A 22,773-nucleotide genomic window follows, 5' to 3' on the forward strand; every position below is an offset into this window, starting at 1 on the left:
TTTCCGATGGGCAGGCGGGGGCCCATCACTGTCACTGATTTCACCTGCCCGTGAGCCTGCAGGTGCTGATGGACAGGATAGAGCACCCTCAGGTCTGACCCTCGTGTCTGCCCTGGGTACAGTGACCAGGGCATGCCTGCATGCAGACTTCCACTCCTGTTATCCCCATAGCCCAGGGCAATTCTCTGTCTGGATTTGCAAATAAGTGTTGGGGCAGTTAGATTGTGGACCCCTCAAGCAAAAAACGGTGTTGGTGGGAAAGACAACAGTCCCCTCCTGCTTCTCTTTCTCTCTTCCTCCCTTGTCAGATCAGAGAACTCAGGGAGAGGGTAAGGAGAAGGACAAGAAATAGTATGAGTAACAGCTGCACAGTGTCTTCTGGAAAGGGAAGATAATCATGGAGCTGTTGTGAGTCAGTGCTTCTCCGCCCCGGCTGCACATCAGTCACCAGCAGCTTTGAAGCACAGTAAATCCTCACTCTACGTCATCAACAGGTTCTGCAACGCTAAGCTAAACAACATATAAAGAAGCCAATTTTGCCAGAGGCCGATTGATATGAACAAGAGTTACATTTCAGTAGCATCTCATTGCTTGTTATAATGAAATGACATTACTCAAGGACGGGCTGCATCCGGGTTCCCAGGCTGCAGCCCAGGCCCAGGAGATCAGAATCTCTGGAGACGGAACCCAGGCACCAGTAGTTGTAACTTCCTCACAAGACTCCAACCTGCAGCCAGCATTGAGAACCATTGCTCTAACGATGAAAAGAATTGGCTAAATGCTTAGAACAGAGATATTCCCACAGCTGGCCGTGCATTGGAATCATCAGGGGAGCTTTTAAAATTACACTGATCCCCTGACCACACATTGCAGACCATGCAAATCAGTGACTTTTAAAAAAAATTTAATTTATTGATTTTGGTATCACATAATTGTCTTCATCCCCCCATTCCCATCCCAAACCCCTCCCCACATATGCCCCCACCCCCCTGTTGTCCATGGCCACTGGTTAGGCTTATATGCATGCACACAAGTCCTTTGGTTGATCTCTCCCTCTTACCCCCACCCTCCCCTACCTTCCTTCTGAGGTTTGAGAGTCTGATCACTGCTTCTCTTTCTCTGGGTCTGTTTTTGTTCATCAGTTTATGTTGTCCATTATTTCCTCTAGATGTGTGAGACCAAGAAATACCCTTGTAAGAACCGAAACTGAGACAAGCCATAATGGTTATGCTGAGAGGCAAATGAATCAGTCTGTAGTGAGTTCCTTTCTGGGCCAACAGTTCTTTTGAGTCCCAATTTCAATGTCAGATAGTTCCTTATGTGTACATGTCAGCCATGATAGTTCAGATCTGGTTGGTGGACAAACGGTGGTGATGCAGGTCCGACCCTCAACCAGTGACTTCTGTGTCTAATGCCTCTTGCTCAGCCTTCACCCGAGCCACAAACTCGTAGTTATAACAGCCACCACCGATCAGTGCTGACTACGGGCCAGCATTACAGACATTTGCAGTCTTCACAGTTCCCAGTGTACAGATGAGGAAGCTGATGCTCAGAGCAGGTAGCCTCTTGCCACAGGTGACAGTGTAAGTTCCTGAACCAGACCTGTCTGACCTTGAAGTCTGCTCTCACTGCCCAAAGCCTCACGGCCTGGGGCTGGCCCTAGCGGGGCACATTCCCCACTCTTTCCAGGAACAACTCCAGAAGAGAGGAAAACCAGCAAGAGTCCCTGGATCTCCTGAGACTCCCCAGGGCAGGCTGAGTGGAGGACCCCTCTCCCCCCACCCCCGAGAAGAGGGGGAAATGAGCGCTATTGCCTCGCCTTTGTCTCCGAGATAGTCACCCCCTCTCAAGATACCTCCTTTTGGCGGGAAGAAGATGCCTGCATGTTAGGCCTGACCCCCAGGCACTTCCTATTGCCACAGCTGCTCGCACAAAGAGAAAACTCCACCAGGAAAAGCAAACACTCATTTGCTTTTTGAGAGTTGGAGGAATTTTTCAGGCATGCAATATAGAAAAATGCCTTTGTTTCCCTTGTATGAATAGGGGAAGCTGTGTCAAGGTCACCTGAAATAGTGATTTCCTGGTGCCTCCACCTCTGTGCTCTGTAAGTTTATACAAATTGCTTAAAATCCTCACGCGTTGGTTTCTCACCAGTCAGCTGGGAAGAGGGAGCTCTGTCTGCCCTCAGGACTGCTGATGCCAGGCCCCTTGAGGTATCAGAGAGAGAGGAGAGAGTGTGGCGTCCGCGCGGAGACTCACAGCCGCCTGGACTGAAAGCTTCGTCAAGTGTTTGCTGGCACCCACTGAAGGACCCAGTGTCCCCAAGGCCCAGAGTGGTTCCAAGCCACCAGCTGTGTTAGAGATCTTGCTTAATGTGTTCACTCCGGCTTGGGGAGGACTGGCTTTGCTCCACCTGCGTCAGACGGGCGTTTCGACAGCTGAGAGCATATTGAGGCATAAATAGCCGAAACTTTAACATTAGCGGACAATGCAGTACAATTTGGCTCCACCAAGCCTTCCCTGCCCACCCCAGCCCCCCCGGGTCCTCTCCCTCTCCAGAGCTCCTTTTGATCCCTGCCCTTTACTGCCTGGCACAGAGCAGATGCCGAGCCAGCGTTGAGTGAATGAGGATGTGTGTCTGGTGACATCTCTGCAGCGTGTTGGCATAGGTATTCCTTGCTGGCTCTACCTGACTCTTTTGTGTGTGTGTCACTTAGGTTTGTTTTGAAGGTTGCCTCATGGAGTATTATTCTAGTAATGGGATGTTCAGATGTGTGCTGTTTTCCGAGGTCGAGGCAGATCTCCAGAGTATTTCATTGTGTAGCTCTTACCCCAGAGCCGCTAAGAGAGTATACATCCCAAGTGTGGAGTCTGGTGGCCGCTTATTAAGCTTACTCTAAGACTCTCTGAGTTCTGTCTCAAGCAGTGGGTGTTGTGGCTGGCAAGAAAACATGGGGCCATGGTGGAAGGGGAGTGGGAGGACCCTAAGAAGGGTGGCTACTGGGCAGTCTCCAGGGACTTAGAGCTGCCCTCACTGGATGCCTGGACTGAGATAGCGAAGCAGAGGCTGCTGGCCTTCCCTGGGGGTGGGCGCACCCAGGGAAGCTGGCTTAGTGCCGCCTGCCGCTCTGGCATGGACACCACATTATGGCTGCTGGTCTACAGCAGTGTTTTTCAACCTTTTTTGGGCAAAGGCACACTTGTTTCATGAAAAAAATCACGAGGCACACCACCATTAGAAAATGTTAAAAAATTTAACTCTGTGCCTATATTGACTATATATAAAGTAATTCTCTTGAATAGGAATCAAATAAACACAAAGAAAGTATTTTATAATTACTTTGTTATGAAATATTAAGTAAACAAAATAGTGAAAAATTATAAAATTCTTGTCTTGTCTGCACCTACGGCACACCAGGCAACATCTCGCGGCACACTAGTGTGCCGCAGAACAGCGGTTGAAAAACGCTGGTCTACAGAGTGAAGGCTTCCAGGCCCAGCCCTGACTCCTATATCTTAGAGGCTTTGTGGACAGCAGGCTAGGTGCCCATTGCTGGGGCCTGGCCTTGCCATTAACCCTGTGATGACCTCAGGAGAGTGACTCGACTTCTGTGCCTCAGTTTCCAAACATTCTACAGCTCTGTGGTCCCCTCAACCCTCTCACCGTGATGAACTCCCACCGTTAGTTATTCACAGTGTTAGGTTGCCTCCACCCTCACCAGGCTCCCCACCAACCCAGCCTGCAGAGCCTCTGGCCCAGTCTTTACATTAAGTGCATCATCCTCATATTTGCTGGGTCCCCCTATTGTCCAGCTGCTTGGCTCATGTCAGGTAGTTGAGATTTTACTTGTGGGGAGGAGGTTGGAGCAAAGGGCAAAAATGCAAATACAGGGGTAGGTGCTTGTCACTCACCTCACAATTCCCAATGGATGAATCTGTGCTTACATCCAGATACGGGAGACTAGCTGGATGATTCTTAACATTAGTATTTTGACCTTGCCGGTCTTTTTAAAAATCCTTCCCAAGGATATGTTTTTACTGATTTTAGAGAGCAAGAAAGGAAGAGAGAGAGAGAAGTATCAATGTGAAAGAAAAACATCAATCAGTTGCCTTCCCTACATGCTTTGACCAGGGATTGAACCACAACCAAGGTGGTGGGAATTGAACCTGCAATCTTTTTGGTACATGGGATGATGCTCCAACCAACTGAGCCACCTGGCCAGGGTATGCTAGTCTTTTTTTTTTTTTTCTTTCTAACCTTTCCATTACATAATATAGGCCTCTGAGCATTGTGATTTCATCTGGTAAATAGTATACTTGGGTTCCAGCTCAGGCTTTGGAATGACAAGGCTGTGTAATGTTTTTTTTGGCTAATTCTCACTCAAGAATATTTTCTCCATTGACTTTAGAGAGAGTGGAAAGGAAGGAAGGAAGGGTAGAGAGAGAGACAGAAAGGGAAACATCGATGTGAGAGAGATAACATCAATTGGTTACCTCCTGCACATGTCCCGACAGGGGCTGGGAATCAAACCTGAAACCCAGGTAAAGGCCCCTGACTGGGAATCAAACCTGTGATCTTTTGGTGGATGGTTCAACGCTCTATCCATAAAGCCACACCAGCCAGGGCAAGGCTGTGTCATTTTGATCAAATCAGGACCTCAGTGTTCACTTCCATACACTGGAAACAACAATGCTAACGTTCATTCAGGGCCCATATGAACTGAAGGGAAGCCCAGTACCTGTCTCATCTCAGCCACTGGCTGATGGCCCGGCGGGGATGCTGGCTGGTGGCAGGATTTGTGCTGAGCTGGCCGGAAGGCCCCAGCGACACCCTAATTGTGTGTCTGTGTCCCCACAGCGGCCAGTTTGCCATTGTGAAGAAGTGCCGGGAGAAGAGCACCGGGCTGGAGTACGCAGCCAAGTTCATCAAGAAGCGGCAGAGCCGGGCCAGCCGGCGGGGCGTGTGCCGGGAGGACATCGAGCGGGAGGTGAGCATCCTGCGGCAGGTGCTGCATCCCAACATCATCACGCTGCACGACGTCTTTGAGAACCGCACCGACGTGGTGCTCATCCTGGAGCTGTGAGTGGGCTGCCGGGACCCATGGTGGGCAGCAGGGGCAGGCCAGGTGGCAGGAGCTCCAGCCGCAGGCCCCAGAGGAGGCAAAGTTAGGGGTGGGTGGTTGCCCTCAGTGACTCCTCCCCACCCAGCCCAGGCTCCTTCCAAACCTGGGGAAAAGCAGGGCCAAGCAGCAGGAGAGAGGTGACAGTTAGATCTGGCTTTCACGTGCCCTGGGGATCAAAGGGAAGGGCTGGCTGGCTCTGGGTCATTTCCTGGCTGGCAAGCAGGTGGGAGGATGGAGCGGGGAGCGGAGGGGGCAGCAGGGGAGATGGTCAGGCAGGGGTCTGTTCTGTGACCAAGGGAAACAAACATCGTTTGGGCTCTGCAAAGCCCTTCTCCAGCCCTTTCCTGGGAAAATCTGCTGCATTTGTGCTGTGATGCCTTTACTGTTATAATAACTATTATTTAGAGAGCATTTGCCACATGTTTCATGCTTGTCATGTTTAGTCCTCACGGGGACTAAAGGAAGTATCCCACTAACACAGAGGCTGCTTTACAGTCATTGTGCCAGACACGTCTCTTACCTCGACTATTCCTCATACTAATCCTATCACACAGACTCTCCTTATTCCCATTTTACCAACAAAAACACTTGGGCCAGGTCACTTACCGGATCTGTTAGCCAGGAAGTGGTGGGGTTACCGGACCGAACCAGGCCCAAACTTTCAGTAGTAGCCAGCCAAAAGACAATGCAGATGATTTTATGAAAAGGAACTTAATCGCAGGCTTGTGCACAAGGAACATGCTGGGGATCACTCCCAGAACAGTGTTCCTCAAGCAAAGCATCTGATCCAACTTTATTGGGGGAAATCGTGCATAAACATCAAGGTGAGCTTTGTCATGGAATAGATAGGTGGGGACATGCCAGGGCACCGACAGTTAGAAAACTGCCTGTACATATATTGCATATTCAAAATTGATGGGAAATCGCCTCTGGTTGGAGATTTTAGTATTATCATGAGAATATAATGAGGAAAGTTCAGCAGGAGGTCACTAGAGGGTCTTTCAAGCTGGTCTCAGGTTTCAGCTGGTTCACTCCCTGGTCCTGGGCTTGTTCCTGGACAGTCCCTGGCGATGCTCTACTTTGGGGATTGCAGTTGTTATTCTTTCAGATAAACCCTCAGGACTGGGATGACCAGGCTGACATTTTTAGGGCTCTTGATCTCCTCACTTTCATACATGGATGTTGGTTAACCAGTACCACCTGCAACACCACAGGGTTCCTATTTGCTGGCAGCCTTGCTAACCCTGCGTCACTTATTTTAAAACAGGGTTCATTAATTATTGACCTGTATAGTTAGAAAATGATACTTTGTCGTCATTTCTTTTGTTATTGTTAATCCTCACCTGAAGATATTTTCCTGCTGATCTTTAATGAAAGGGGGAGGGAGGGAGAGAGAAAGAGAGAGAGAGAGAGAGAGAGAGAGAGAGAGAGAGAGAGAGAGAGAGAGAGAGAGAGAGAGAGAGAGAGAGAGAGGAAGGTGAGAGAGACATATCTATTTGTTGCCTACTGCTTGTACCCCAGCTGGGTCCCAGGACTGAACCTGCAACCAAAATATGTGCCCTTGACTGGGATTCAAACCCTCCACCCTTCAGTCTGTGAGCCGAATCTCTAACCACTGAGTCACACTTTCCAGGACACTTGGTTATTTTAATTGGCATTTCTGTAATTGCTGGGGAAATTGTCTGTTTCTCCGTTTATAGAATCGCAGGAGTTGTGGTCTGGAATGATCTTGAGATGCCCCTGTTTCTCCCAGCAAGACTCATGGTCAACCAACAGTTATGTGCCTTCTTGAGAGCTGTCACCATTCATATCATCCGTTGACACACTGCTGCTCCTGTGACTTGCTTGAGCTGCTCTTCTTGTTTGAGTTCTGTCTGTTTCTAGTTTCTCCGTCTCCTCCTTACTTTCAGGCTGTCTCACAGCATCAGGGAGCCTGTCTGTGCACGGGGTGCTAGGAATTGCTAAGATTGTGCCTAAACCATGCATGCTCAGGGAATGGGAGTGAAGACCTCTCATTCCCTGAGAGGCTGACCAGGAGCCTTTGGCCTCCTGGTCCTCACTGTGCCCTGGTAGGATAGTGGGTTTGCCCAATAATTAAACATGGGTATTAGTGCCCATCTGCTCAGTTGTAATTTGCAAGTTTTGTGGTTGGATTTACATTGATACCACTGCCCCCTCGCCCTCTCAGCACCTGTTGTCTGGGGTGGGCTTCCTCCTGATTTCTGCTAAGGTGTCCAGCTCTAGGTGGACATGCTCATCCCTGACTTAGGTCCCTTTCAGCTGTTATTACCTCAGGCATGATCCCCTTAGCAGCAGCTACCTCTGGCCAGGGCTGTTGAAGGCCAGGCTGGGGAGGATTTAGTTTTCTGTATGATTGATTTCTGTATGCTGTAAAGAATATTTTCATAATCTCAATAGATTAGCTCATGTCACATGTGAAGCTTGCTCTGGAAAACAGACATCTGCTCTGGGAGGGTTGGGCTGGTCTCCTGTCCCAGGCCCCTGGCCTCTCTGGGGCTTCCTTGACTCTACGTTAGTGGAAAGTGGTACCCTGGCAGTTGCATTCCGGAGAATGGCCTGGGAGAGGGCTCCAAGGTGGAGGCAGTGCTTCTCAGTTCCCCAGTTGGAGTCCAGCTCCCTTGGCCCCAATGGATTGGTCAGCATTCTTCAAATCACTGCCTGCAGGTCATTCGGACACACGTTCCTGAAAGAGTGCTGAACGTGTTTCTAGCAGGGAGACCAACCTGCAGGCAGGAAGGAGGCAAAGGACCGATTAGCAGGAAGGGGACTGATGGTGAGGACTCTGGAAGGAGAGCAGAGGAGGCCCAACCTGTTAGGTTTTGCTTTTCATCTTTAAGCTAAACAGGTTTGGGACATGAATGGAGAGAAGCTTGGGAGGAGGTGGGCAAAGGCTCCAGAGAAGAGGGCGTGGGGCTGAGAAATCCCTGGGAGAAACTATATTAGGGGGGAAATGAACAGAATCTTGAGACGAGTTGCCTGAGTGTTGATGTGAGTGACGCCAGCATGGACCCCTAGGACTGGTATGCTCACCACTCTCCCCTTTTCTGAGTCTCTTGGGGAGATTCTAAGGGTCACTGTGGCTGTTCCCTTCTGCATTCGAAGGAGACATGGCCTCACCTTCAAACAGAATGGTAGATGTCCCCCAGAGTCATCACATAGCCTTTACATCAGGGACTTTGGGTGGCCAACACCTCTCATCACCATGATATTCTTTTGCATGTATGCAGCATTCCCTCTAAGGTGGGAATGGCCACATGGGCCCACGGTCACAGCCTCACAGGACCCAGCAGGGTCTTGGATGTTAGAGAGCAAGGGCTGCTGGGTCCTGTGTGTTTCAGAGGGGCCGCTATGGTTTTGAAACATTTCCGAGTGTTCCAGACAGGTCTCCTACAAAGGCCAAGGCTTCCCTTCTATGCAATCTGAACTATTCTATGTCATGTTTATATTTAAAAGTTTTTCTTTCCTTTGTTCTTTTATTCACCTACCTTCTATTGAATGTCTTTCCTGTTCAAGATGCTGTGGAAGCAAAGATAATCCAGCTGGGGAGATAGACAGACAATGATAAGCAGTGTGATGAGGGCATGGGTGCTGCTGAGCAGGGATTTCAGAGCATGTGCCCAGGGCCTGGGGTGGCTTCGAGCTGTCCCTTTCACCTCAGCAATTCCAGCTTTGTAACATGGTGGACCTGATGCTGAGAGGGTCTGTGTCTAAATGGTGGTTCTGCTACTTACTAGCTGGGTTACCTTGGGCCAGTCACCTGGTCTCTTGGGGACCTCAGTCTTCTCATTTGAAAAACCAGAACATGCCCTAGCTGCTTTGGCTCAGTGGATAGAGCATTACTCTGTGTACTGAAGGGTCCTGGGTTCGATTCTGGTTAAGGGCACATGCCTGAGTTGCGGGTTTGATCCCCAGTAGGGGGTGTGCAGGAGGCAGGCGGTCAATGATTCTCTCTCATCATTGATGTTTCTTTGTCCCTCTCCTTTCCTCTCTGAAATCAATATATATATATAAAATCAGAACAGAAGTTCCATCTACACCTTAGGGTGAATGTGAAAGAATGCTTGAGGAAGCACATGGCATAGGTGGCAAACCCTAAATAAACTCTAAATGAAGCCCTCCACCACTGTCAGCCCTGACAATGATGTAGCATAGCATTTACTCAGAGATCATGGTATGTATTGAGGTTCTCATAGCACTTGTCCAATTTTACAAGATTCTTCCCACCTGCCCCAGGTGGGGATGGGGCAGAGGATGACCTCACCCGTGAGACACATGGGGAAATAGTGCACCAGCCTCGTCTCACACGCTTCAGCAACTGCAAGGCTGCTCTAGTTCCAGCACCTGCCCCAGGTGGGGGTGGGGCAGAGGATGACCTCACCCATGAGACACGTGGGGAAACAGTGCACCAGCCGCGTCCCACGCACACCCAGGCTGCCACTTCAGGCCACACCCAGCTCACTCTGAGTACAGGGGCAATGCAGCTCCTGCAGACAATATGCTTGCATGTGCCATCTTATCGCACCCTCTCTTCACTCTCTCACCTTCCCCTTCTCTCTTCCCTGTCCCCGCTCTCTTTCTCTAAATATTTACTCAGCATCTATTATGTGGTAAACACTAGACATACAGATGAGTACCTAACTCATGGCTCCTGCCCTTGAGAAGCTCACAGCCCAGCAGGAACATTCGCTTCTGAAATTGGGCCATCTACCTAAGGGAGACATTTTTGGCTCCATTTGGCAGATGAAAAAGACTGAGGTGGAGAGAGACTTGCTAGGAAGTGGTAGAAGCAGCATTCCAGCAGGCCTGCACCTCACCTCCAAAGCAGGCCAGGGCGCAGGGAGTTAATGCTACGTACATGTTCCATGCTCACCCTTACCTCTGGGCCTTTGCTTGTGCTGTTTCCTGTCACACCTGTCCTCATTCTCTGCTTCCTCCATCCAGGCCCTGCCCAAGTCTCACTGCATCCCCAGCACCTTCTCCCACCACTTGAGCCTGTGCTAACCACATATAACACAAATAATCACATAATAACGGAAGTCCCCATGAATGGAGCACTATCATGTGCCAGTCACTGTGCCAAGGGCCTGGCTCGGTGCACTGGCTAATTTGCTCATCAGAACAAGCCTAGCATGTGGACCTTCTCATTACCTCAATGTCTGGAGACATTGCTGAGAGAGTTAGGGCAACTAGTCCCAGTTACATGCTAGTGTGTGGCCAGACTGTGGCCGGGGCTGGGAAGGAGTTAGTTGTCCATATAAATTGATTTCTTTATGGCGCAAAGAATATTTTCATAATCTCAATAGATTAACTTGTGTCACATGTGAAGCTTTCTTAGAGCCTCTGTTTCTTCAATGGTGAAACAGGAAAAAATAGTGCTTCACTCATAGGGTATTGTGATGATTGAGATAATGTGTATACAGTATACATAATGCACAAAGTATTCAATAAATGTGAATTACTATTATGTTGTTATTGTAAAAATACAGGCTCTGCTGCTTGAGGTTATAAATTCGGTAGGATCTGTAGTGAGACCTGGGAATCTGCATTTTAAAATGCATTATCTTGGTGATCCAGTTCTTGGACCACCTGTCCCAGGTCCCTTCCTGAGACCTTTTCCTGGAGTGAATCTTGGCTGTCCCAGCCCCAGAGAAGCACATGCAGGCTGGATACCACTGCCTCTGACAGAGGACAAACAAGCCCAGAAGGGGTGCCCGATTTAGCAAATATAAACCTCCTGCTTTGCCTGGCTATCCTAAATTCAGATAAAACTGTAAACTAGTACCTACAGGGGAGATTCTTTTTGCTCTGTGGGTCTCCATTTCTGTCACATCAACTATAAGTTGCAAGAGTGTGGAGTGTGAGGACAAAAGTATTTTATAGTTTTTAGAGATTAATGTTATTAATGGGTCTTTATGTTTAAGTTAGGGACCTTTGATGAGGCCACCTGTTATAAAATCAAAGAAAGGGGCTTTAGGGGCCATCTTGCTCAGTCTGCTCATTTTGCAGGTGAGGGAACTGAGGCCTGCCGGGAGGGGAAGTGAGTTGTCCAAGGTCAGTGCAGGGCTAGTGGGAACCTAGGTCTCCAGTTTCTGGCCCAGCATATGCTACTTTTTCCACCCTACAGCATTTGTTTCTGTCCTCTGCCACCTCAGTCATATGTGGGGGTGAGGTGACACCCAGAATAACCAGGGCCCTGGGCCTAGAGCCTTCGCAGACACCTTTCCGGTGACAGCCTCAGGATGGGTCCTGCCCTTGTGAGCCAAAGGGAAGAACACAACACAGAAGCCCAGTCAGCCCCTGGCTGGACAAAGCCCCAGAGATGGGCGAGGGATTCTGCCATGCAGGGAGCTCAGGGTCAGGTTCAGGACCTGGAGCCACCGGCCTGGCTTCTGGGCGCAGGGCTGACCGGGCGTCCCGCCGGTGTCTTGCAGGGTGTCCGGAGGAGAGCTCTTTGACTTTCTGGCCCAGAAGGAGTCGCTGAGTGAGGAGGAGGCCACCAGCTTCATTAAGCAGATCCTGGACGGAGTGAACTACCTTCATGCCAAGAAAATTGCTCACTTTGATCTCAAGGTCAGTGACGGGGGAGGGAGGTGAGGGAAAGTAATCCATTTAGGAAGAATGGACCCATGTCTCTCTCGATGTCATTGCCAAGAGGGGCCAGTGCCCACGTGGCTCTCCTCCCCCATCTTACAGCTGAAAACTCTGAGCTCCTGGGAAAGGAAGTGTCCACCTCCACAGGTTCACTGGACAGATTAGGATTTCTTCACCTCGGCGGGCTGCAGGAAGCTTCTTAATCAGACCACAGGCACCTTATCTCTTTCAGAAGCAGATGGTGTAATTTTTAAGTAAGTAGACCAATGACAGGAAACTTGAAACCAAACACATTTAACAAGATTGAACTTTTCAGTAAGAAAGCGCTAACTCCTGAGGAGGCAGATCTCGAAGTGTTCAGAGGGGACGGCTGAGGTTGGTTGGTGCTCCAGACCCACCACAGCACAGCCTCCAGCATCCTTGACCAGAGGTTGTCTACCTCGGAGCCCAGGACCACTGGCCTCCCTCCCCCACTCCACCCCGGACTGTGGCCATCAAATTGCTTCCAGGGGCCACAGGTCATTTGTGGTAACTGTTCTTCAAGGTTGAGAAAGTTCACTGTGACCACATAGGACTTCAAAAAGCAAGAATGTGGTCAAAGTAGGATGATCAGTTCCCATAGAAGCTGAGCTCCTTTGCAACAACTGATGAGACCAAAGCATGAAGCTCTTACAGACGCCCTAAGCATGAGATCTCTAACTCATGGTCAGAGGGACCTGTTTCCTGGGGAGGAGACCCCACTCATTTTTCTATCCAAAAACTCCTATTGTGTTCCAAGCACTGTGCTGGGTGCCTACAGATCCAGAATCAACTGAGGCCCTGTCTAGGCTTAGTTCCTCTTTTGCAGGGAACTTAGTGCAGGAAGCAAAAAAGAAAGATCAACAATTCTAAGTGCTACGATAGAGGAAGTACATGGGGCTGGGAGCCTAAAGGAGGGGCATTTAAGTCAGAATGGGGTATTTGAGAGGGCTTCCTGGAGAAGGTGGTATTTGGCTTGAGGCTTTTTTTTTTTTTTTTAATGAACTTTTCTTAAGAAGAATTAAGAATTTTTTTATGAAAGTAGTTTTTTAAAATATATTTTATTGATTTTTTTTTGGAGAGGAAGGGAGAGGGACAGAGAGTTAGAAACATCAATGAGGGAAACATCGATCAGCTGCCTCCTACACACCCCCCACTAAGGATGTGCTGGCAACCAAAATACATGTCCTTGATCAGAATCAAACCCGGGACCCCCGAGTCCGAAGGCCAATGCTCTATCCACTGAACCAAACTGGTCAGGGCGTGGCTTGAGTTTTGAAGGACAGGCAGGCATTATCAGAGGGGAGAGGCCTCCTTGGGAAGAGAAGCCAGCAGGCTACATGGTCCCAGAATACCACAAAGCATTCAGGGAAGTAAGGCAAAGAGTGAATGTGCTGAATGGCTGGAGGCCAGAGTCCCAGCCAGGAGGTTATACATTTCTTAGGTGAGATGTGACAAGTGTCAAACTAATTTGAGAAGGGGGCAGATGTAAGACCTATTTCAGAGGTTGATCTGAGGATTGATTGGATGCCTAATTAGATGTGGGAGATGAGAGAGAGGGCAGAGTCCAGGATGACACTGACTTGGGGGACTGGTCCAGAGGGTATGGCTTATCTATTGCTTCACAGCAACTGCAGAGGATGGACTCTGTTCCCGCACGTGTATCTCACCCCCGCACTTATTCTGCATGTGAGTGACCTGCTGGGAGTCTCCTCCGCATGGTTCCCTCCTCCTAATGCCAGTTGTTATTATCTCGCAGTATATTGAATTCCTCCAATAGAAGAGGTCTTACAGAGCTTCACTTAACGTGTCAAGGGGTAAAAGTTGGGGTCACCAAGGAGGGCGTGGCCTGAGCAGACTGTTGGACCTCAGTGTGGTAAGACATCAAATAGGAAACACTCTACCCAGATTACACCTGTGCCTCCTTCCTGGTCATACTATAGACAGTGAACTTGTTTTCATGTTTTTTTTTTTGCTGGATCCACGAGACCAGTCTCAAAATGGCCTCCTTGTCTGTTCACTAATGGGTCCACGCACTCTAAGGATACGAGGTGTGCGTGGGTGTTAGCAGCATCCTCGCCCTAACACCCACAAGAGGAGTTGTGGAGGAGGAGGAGGAGGAGTTGTGAGGGCCACAGGCCGCATGACTAGAGCAGGTTCCTGCTATATAGTTTGCTTCTATGGTGTTCGGGGTGGAGGGGGAGGGGGAGAGAGCTGGCCAGGAGTTAGCAGGTCAGGGTTTGTGTCTCCCTCTACTGTGTACCAGGATACAACTGAACCTGGGTTTTTCAGCTTCAATGCAAACAATAATACCTGCCTGGCAGAGCTGTTGTGAGGGTTAGAGAGAAGTGGCATGAAGTGCTGAATTACCAAAGAGGTGCTCTGTACTAGTAGCTGGTGTTGTTATTTCCCTGAACACACAACTCTTGTCACAGTGTTTTGGGCCCCAATAGACTAGGAAAACAAAGCATGTTGGTGCCATTTAAACTGCCCAGCTGAGATTGGTTGCTGGGTGGGGCTGCTGTGGAGGATGTCTGGCTCCTGGGTTCAGTCTGGACATTTTCCACAATCTGGAGACAGTCAGGGTTACTCCTGGATGCGGGCAGGGCGAGGATGCTGCTAACACCCCCCCCACCCCCACCCCCCGCCTCATGTCCTTAGAGCTATGTGGACTCAGCCTTCTGACTTGCCTGGGCCCAGCTAGGCCCCTTCAGGAAGTGATAAGTGGCTAGAAGTCAGAGAGATGACCTCATGGTTGGGTAGACACTTCCTGGAGGCAGAATGTGTGTGTGTGTGTGTGTGTGTGTGTGTGTGTGTGTGTCCCCTGGCTGAAGCTTTCCGCCCGCCCGAGGGGATCATGTCAAAGATCCTGCTTAGAGGGGACTTCTTGGTTCCATATTGTCTCCCACCATGTAAAATTCAATTTATATGAATGCATTATTATTCCTGGTCTTCATTCTCATTCTCAACGAGAAGGTCTCAGTTTTCCTTTCCTGTTTTATCCTTTACATTTTTATTCTGCCTCACCAGGTGAGCCAGGCTAGCCAAACTGCCCTGTTAACATGTGTCCATGTTGTGTCCACATTCCTACCCATTGACCTGCTCTCCACTCTCACTTTCCAGCTTGATGGAGGAGGGTCAGCCTTTGGAATATGAGTGGCCTCTACGCCTCAGTCAGCCGTTGTGCTGGGCACAGTGAGGCTCTGTCCCTGCTTACAACATGCTCCCAGCTTTGTGGCACAAAGCAGTCGAATGGACACAAAAATGATGATGATCATGGCATGCTGTTGCCCAGAGATCTCTGATGGATCCTTTTCACCCACGGGATAGATAAATGGCCCCATTCTCAGCATGACTTTCAGGCCTTTCTTATGCTGCCTTAGCCTTTAGTCTGGCCTCATCCACCTTCCCCCACTCCAAAACATTAGCCCCACCAACAAGACCACAGATACCGTTCTGGCCTCTCTCCTCCTCTGTTCCTGCTGTTCCCCCATCCAGGAAGCTGCTGCTCTTCCTTTCCTATGCCTGTGGACTTCCAGTCCATTCTTCAAGGCCCAGCAGAAACACCATTTTCTCTGGGAAGACTTTCTCACCCCTGTCATCTCCCCAATCATCACTGAGAACTGACCTGCCTGTCTGCATCTGTTGTCCTTTGTACAGACTACTGCTGGGAGCATTATCCTTGTGAACCTTCTGCTGCTTGTGTCTAGCGCAGAGACTCAGTGTTATGCAAATAAGTAAATGAATACCTTAGTAAGACCAAATGCATGCATGGATGGCAAAGGCCCTTTTATGTCACTTGGAAAAAGCAAAAGAGGTTGCAGGCAGGTTTCAATTCGATGATCTGAACATTTATTGAGGGACTATTTTATGCCACAGAGTAGAGTGACAAACATCAATGTAATATAGCACCTGCTTTCAAAGAGCTCACCTATCATTAGGAGATGTCATAGTGGGGTTCAAATAGAAGCGAACCCAAGAAATGTTCACTTCCAGGAGGTATTGTAAATTCTGCCCCAGCAGAATGAATATCATCCGGTGTGTGCTATACATTCGCACAGAAAGGCCTGCTGGAGTGGGTAGGTGGGTAGAGGTAGATGATGTTGCCCTGTATTTACATAGATGAGAGGGATTCTGGGGCTGACTGCCCCTCAGTACCAGCAGCACAGACATGCCTTCCACGGAGGGATTACCAGAAAATGGGGCTCGGTGCTACACAAGAACCTCACCCTGGTATGTGATCCCAACACAAATAAAAGCCTTGTAAAGGGCGTTTTTATGTGGTTTTGTGTTTATTTTGGAGTTGGGAGTTTCCTTTCTGAGTAAGGGTGTGACTCCATTCTCCCCCACAGCCTTAACCTGATTCAACTTGAGAATTCAGAAAGAGAAGATAGTTCTCAGGTCTGACTGGAATAAGAATAAGACACGAGGGTTGAATGAAATTGTATGCAAGCCAGGAACCCAAAACTCAGAAGGGACTTTTTGATCTGTATCAATAGTATTAAAAGGAGTGAATTCCTGAGCAAGATATTCCAAAACTTCAAATGTCCTGATCATCCTTTGAGCTGTTAAGTTCATAATGTGATGGGTTCTGTTCCTCATGCTCTTGTAAAAATGACACCAACAATACTTTAAATATATACAGCATGTTCTAGAATATAGCATGTTTACATCTGTTCTCTTATTTGCTTCTCACGGCCACTCATTGAGATACAAGGTATGGCCACCTTTTTACACACAAGGCAGTTGAGATTCAGAGAGGTTAAGTAATTTGTTCAAGATCATACAAGTATTAAATGTCAGAGTTTAGACTTTAACTTAGTGAGAAACATTTAACAAAGCTGGGTGTCACCAGCTTTCATTTTTACCATTCTAACAGTGCGCATTTCTTCCTTGAGTCATGCATGCCTTTTACACACAGTTAATCCAAAGGTCTGTACTGTGCTATACCAGGTAAATGTATTCTTTATGGTTAATTTCTCATTTACATTTTTTTCTAATTAGCTATTCCTCATATTTAAAAAATTAATTTGTATTTATTAAGTGCTATAAAATCCATGCATTTGAAAGTAGAATTTACAACAATGAGACTATTTCCATGCTAACACCTGGGGGCATGGATGGAGGTGAGATGTGGCAGAGATTTAACTGTCAAGATAGGTTAGGGTGAGGTTTTACAGATTCAGGGCAGACCAAGGAGTTTGCATAGATAGTCATGGAAGGCTTTTTCCCTTAATTTTTTTTATTTTATTATGAAAACATTTTAAGAAATTAGAGAAGACTATAGTGGACACCCTCCCCCTAAATTCAACATTTGGTCACACTTGCTTTATCGTTTTATGTCTTTAAAAACATTTATATATCATATATATATATATATATATATATATATAGAGAGAGAGAGAGAGAGAGAGAGAGAGAGAGAGAGAGAGAAAGAGAGAGAGAGAGAGAGATCTGATTTTTTAAAAACTTTTGGTAACATTTGAAAGAAAACTATAGCCATCCTGATACTTCATTCTAAATACTTCTGTATGTATCTCCAAAGATTAAGTAAGGTCTGTCTCCTAACAACCTACAGTACCATTATCACACTTAAGAAAATGAGTAATCATTTATAGAAGACATTTCCTTGGTTCTATTTCTAGTTCTCCCAGAATGGGAGAGGATGGATGGGAGACTATAAGCCAATTGAAGATGATACTAGCGATGTGGAAAAGAAAGAAACCAGTGGTATCCCATAAACACTTTTCAAATGAAGTTGATGGTCTTTTATGCTATTATAAAAATAATAACTCATAGAAAATACAGAAATGTACAGAGAAGTTACCTACAAAGTTTCCACTCTAAAACAACACTATTAACATTTGGTGCATATTCACAGCTCCACCACCAGCCCTCCCACTACAGCTGATCTCAGTGGGAGTGAAAGAATGCATTTTCTCCAGCTTTTTATGAACAGGTGTGTGTGTGTGTGTGTGTGTGTGTGTGTGTGTGTGTGTGTTTTCAGGTGCTTAGAACTATATGCTTTCATAATTTCCTCTCTGTTTCTTTCCCTTTACATTCTTACCTAAGCAGCCCATGTGTACTCAGAAGTATTTGACTTCACTATAGAAGCTTTTATACAAGTCTTTCCTGATTTTTACCCTCTCAGTGTGTTCTGGGGGGTGGACCTGTTTCCAGTTCCTCATACCCAAAGCTTAGCCTGCCCCAGCCTCAGAGTGCACCCCATAGGCCCCTTCGTCTCAGCCCTGCATCAGACGTGAGCCTGGAGCCTAGAAATGCATGCTGGTTGCTTCATCAACTCTTGCAAGGCCACCCGAGGGTAACCTGAGGACAAGTGAACCTAGGACACTGAACTGAATGGTTGAGAAAAAGAACAAAATGTAGCAAAAACTAAATGATGGAGAGCTGTTATTAAACGAGTTGAAATGGGAGCATTAAATCAACCAGCTGATTCTTGAAAGATACAGCAGGAGGCCACGTGGTGAAGGGGAACAGGGAGAAGATTGGGGGTTGAGCCTGCATTTGAGTCTCGCCTCTGCTGGGGAATGTTGGGGTGGTCACGTCTCTGACCTTTCCTGATCTTGAGAGTGGAGATAAACCTGCCTTTCCTTCCTGTCCCACAAGAGTGGAGTGAGGGACCAGGGAGGTAACTGTTTATGAAAGGCCCTGCAAACTCTAAAACTCTGTGCAAGTGCTGGTTGTGAATTTTTTTTCTTAATCCTCACTGGAGCATATGTTTATTGATTTGAGAGAGAGAGAGGAAGGGAGAGAGAGAAAAAACAACATCAATATGGGAGAGGAACATTGATCGGTTGCCTCTGGTACACGCCTCAACCGAGATGGTACCCATAACAGGATTGTGCTCTGACCAGGAATTAAACCCGCAGCCTTTCGGTGTACAGGACAACGCTCCAACCAACTGAGCCACACTGGCCAGGGCTAATAGCCTCTCCATAAGGCCACATTTCTCCCTGTTTCTATCTTGCCTCCAGAAGTATTCAGGAAGGGAGATAGGCATGGAAGCATCCAAAAGGAAAATGCGTAAGGGGCATTTCCTAGCTAGCAGGTGTGCAGGTACCCAGGGCGGCAGGACACTGGGTAAGGCTGATATGGTTGGAGTAGATCGGTCAGGGCCCCTATTTTACAGATGAGGAACCTAAGACAGAATTGCAGTGCCCTTTTTCTCTTTCCCTTGTTGACTTTGCCATCAATGTTAGGTGCTCAGAGGCCTCTTGCTATTCTTAGATGCCACAGCCTCCACTCTGGATCCCTGGCGAGGCCTGACCCCCATTGAAATATCACATGTTCAAACAGTACTTTTAAAGTTCTATTCACAGCTCTACCACCAGCCCTCCCACTATAGCTGATCTCAGTGGGAGTGAAAGAATCTTGATTCTGGAAGCAGTGAAGGGAGGTAGACAGAGCAGGTACCTTGACACTGAGAAGACCTGGGCTCCACCCTAGCTCCACTACTTATTAGTTGTTTGGCCTTGAGTAAGTTATTTAACTTCTCTGTTCCTCAGTTTCTCATCTGGAAAACATAGACTGTAACCTGCTTTACTGAGATTCTGTGCTGTGGTATTCTGGTAGAAGCCAGCTCTCTGAAAAAGCAAATATACGCACACAGACACACTTATATTGTTAGATTTATGATATAAAGATTTATAACACAATTTACAAATAAATAAAATTATGTTATTATTACACCACTGCTGTAATAAAATTATATATTATATATAAATTTATAATGCTTTTTATTGTAAATTCCAGAAAGAGCCAATTGATTCTCATAGCTTTCCTTGGAATTTGCCAGTGTTGCATCAGTAGCCAACCTGCGGGTGCAGTGGACAAAGGAGTGTAGTTCCAACAAGAACGTTGGTTGATAGTTTTATTTCCATTAACAAGTAAGGTAAAAATGAAACAGTGAAGGCATGTGCTGGAAGTTTACTTGTTTGCCAATGACATGAGTAACTTGATGAACTGGATAATAGTTTCCCCATATTGAAAAAAAATTACTTCCTCTCTCTAAAAAATCAATAAACTATTCTTTGAAAAAACACTTCCTTAATTTGCTATGCTATTCACAAAACAATGGCTATAGACACAGCACTCTTTTAAGTATAATCTGCATGATTACCTAATCTTCTCCAGCACTTAAGTCTAGAATCAAGAAGACAATGAATCAAGTCCTGTTTTGTAGTTCTGCCAATTTCCACAGTGTAAATGCACCCACTATGGCCAATTTCAAGATTCCAACGTGATGTCACTGACTAGAGCTGGGAAGAGGGGTGTAGGAGCCCACCATCATGTAGTATTTCCCCAATACAAAGGTAAAAGGTAGAACCAACCTCAATACTAAAATATAATGAAAATTAGGGAGCAATACGTTTTAAATATAAATTTATATAATTTAATTTTTAATATTAAAATAATATTACACTAAAGGCCCATTGCACAAAATTTGTGCACAGGGGTGTGTGTTCCTCAGCCCAGCCTGCATCCTTTCCAATCTGGGACCCCTCAAGGGATGTCCGACTGCCCATTTAGGCCCGATCCTGATAGGAAATTTTGTTTACATTAACAAGTAAGGGCAGTCGGACATTCCTCTCACAATCCAGGACTGCTGGATCCCCACTACTCACCTGCCTGCTTTCCTGATTGCCCCTAACCGCTTCTGCCTGCCAGCCTGATCACCCTCTAACCACTCCCCTGCCAGCCTGATTGATGCCTAACTGCCCTCCCCTGCCATCCTGTTTGCCCCCAACTGCTCTCGCCTGCAGGACTGGGTCCCTCCAACTAAGACTCAATCTGGAGTCTCATTCCTAGTGAATTGATTTAGTCAGTTGGTATTTTTAACACAGTCCCCAGGGGATTCTGATGGGCATTTAGCTCAGATGAGGGCCCCAAAGCACAACTTGGGGCTCAGAATGCCTGGATCCAGGCCCAGGTTCCTCACTGGTTAGATAGGGCCACTGGCCGTCTATAGCTTGGAGGCTGTGAGGACCTAATATGCTGGTGTGCGGGGAATGCCCATGACAAATGCTAGTTGTTGTGTGGCACAGCCACAAAGCCAGCATTGCTGACTAGCCCAAGGCTGAAAGCCATTGGTCCTGGCATGGCCTTGAAAGTGAATTTTTATATCCCACCCTGTACTCAACAAGAGCATATAGACACTAGGTAGTGGTTTTCCCTCCTGTCTGGTTTCGGGATGTGTCACCTGAGAACCAACGCTGCCAAGTCACTGCAGCTCAGCAGCTCCTGCATTGAGCATCTGCCCCCTGGTGGTCAGTGTGCATCATAGCTACTGGTCAACGGATACTTAGCATATTAGTCTTTTATATATAGAGAGATAGTATTCCACCATATGGATACACCACATTTTGTTTACTCATCGGTTGATGGATACTTGTGTCCACTTTGGGGCTATTATAAATATGCTGCTGTGACATTTGTGTACAAGTTTTTGTGTGGATGTATGTTCCCAGGGTGTTCCACTTCCAATGGAGTCTAGGAAAGTCATGGTGGAGAGTGGGAAAAAAGAATGAAGCAGACGAACCTGCTCGCCCACTGGGTACTTGGAGCAGATGGGTAGGAATGAGAAGGGTAGGCTCAAGAGCCTGTTCTAGCCTCACTGGGAGCCAGAGAGTGTGAGGCCAGAGTAGGGCTATCCCCCAACTTCTGCACCCCCACGTTGTTTTGCCAGATCTGACAGCCATTTGCTAGAAATAACTTGAACCATTATATTTTCCCTGGAAATCAGGTCCATTTTTTTATGTGCCCTGCTGGGGCCCAAAATTAGTTAAGCACATAGATAAGAGACTAGTGAGCCACACCCACAATCTAGAGGAGAAGAGTGTTGTCAACAGGAAGCTGACCTGCTAGAGGAAAGAGGTGGTCAGAGAGACAAAGGTCAGTTAACCAAGTGTAAACCAAGGGAGTGGTTTTGTTTATGGGAAATGCTGCTGGTAGCCCCCTGGTCCCCTGGACAGATGAGAAAACAGAGGCACTGCATTGAAGGAATCTGCCATTCAGAAACAGAAAGGGTATTAAAACCAGAGTCTCCAGTTGTGCCGAGAGCAGCAGCAGCAGCAGCAGGTTTGGTAAAACCCAGGCCTTGCCTTCAGTGCTGTGCCTATTTTTGAGTTCACAGGAGAAGACTGAGGACACAAAAACAAGAATAGTTTATGTTGTTTTAGTCTCTGAAAAAAGAACACCAAACTCCACGTCAGCCCCAAAGCAAAAACACAAAACAGGGCTTTAATTACTGTCTTTTTTTTCTTCCTTTCCTTTTTTTTTTATTCTCCAGCCAGAAAACATTATGTTGTTAGACAAGAATATTCCCATTCCACACATCAAGCTAATTGACTTTGGCCTTGCTCACGAAATAGAAGATGGAGTTGAATTTAAGAACATTTTTGGCACGCCAGAATTTGTTGGTGAGTTTTAGGGCTATTTCTCTCCCAGTTAAGAATCTGATTATCAAAAGGTAAAGAAATCCCAGTGACAATCCGGGTGTCTGGGACTACGGCTTCCAGTCTACGAGATGATGCTTTCGAGACCCCCTAGAAGCCCAGTGGGTGGGAAAGGAAATGTCTTGCTGGGCCTTTGGGTGAGGGTCCAGGGTTGGCTTGGGAAGGCCAGGTGGGGCTACAGGCCTTTGCAGAGTTAAACCTTCCCAGAGCTGGTCCCATCTCCTGCTCTTAGGTGAGTTTGTTGTGAAGATTTAAAATTACCTCACCCTCTTGCATTCCTGTAAATTCAACTTTCTCTGAAAAGAAAAAGGGAAATCATCTGCTGGATGCCAGATCCTCCCACTCGCCTCTCTTGTATGCCTGACCTTTATTCATGCACAGGAGGCCCACCTGCAGCAGGGCCCAGGCGGCTCTCTCTGCCCTCTGTTCTCCCACTCTTGGCCCAGGCCTCAGAAACCCTTGGGCTGCTGGTTGGGTTCATAAAGAAACAGCCTTGTAAAGGGGAAAGGAATGAGAGTTGAGAATCACTGTCTCTGCTTTGGGTG

The 22,773-nt window shown here is 47.4% G+C and overlaps 1 protein-coding gene across 6 annotated transcripts in view; it reads left to right on the plus strand.

Moving 5' to 3' along the window:
• The window catches only part of DAPK2 (death associated protein kinase 2), a 112,051-nt gene that overhangs the window by 61,362 nt on the left and 27,916 nt on the right, over window positions 1–22,773 (plus strand). For all 6 annotated transcript variants that reach the window (XM_036439455.2, XM_036439449.2, XM_045581710.1 and 3 more), the window contains exons 3-5: window positions 4,859–5,080; window positions 11,576–11,714; window positions 22,063–22,192. In XM_036439455.2, the coding sequence (XP_036295348.1) occupies window positions 4,859–5,080; window positions 11,576–11,714; window positions 22,063–22,192 (491 nt within the window). The remainder of the gene's footprint in view (window positions 1–4,858; window positions 5,081–11,575; window positions 11,715–22,062; window positions 22,193–22,773) is intronic.

This window comes from Pipistrellus kuhlii, unplaced genomic scaffold, assembly GCF_014108245.1.
Source record: "Pipistrellus kuhlii isolate mPipKuh1 unplaced genomic scaffold, mPipKuh1.p scaffold_m20_p_1, whole genome shotgun sequence".
Taxonomy (NCBI): domain Eukaryota; kingdom Metazoa; phylum Chordata; class Mammalia; order Chiroptera; family Vespertilionidae; genus Pipistrellus; species Pipistrellus kuhlii.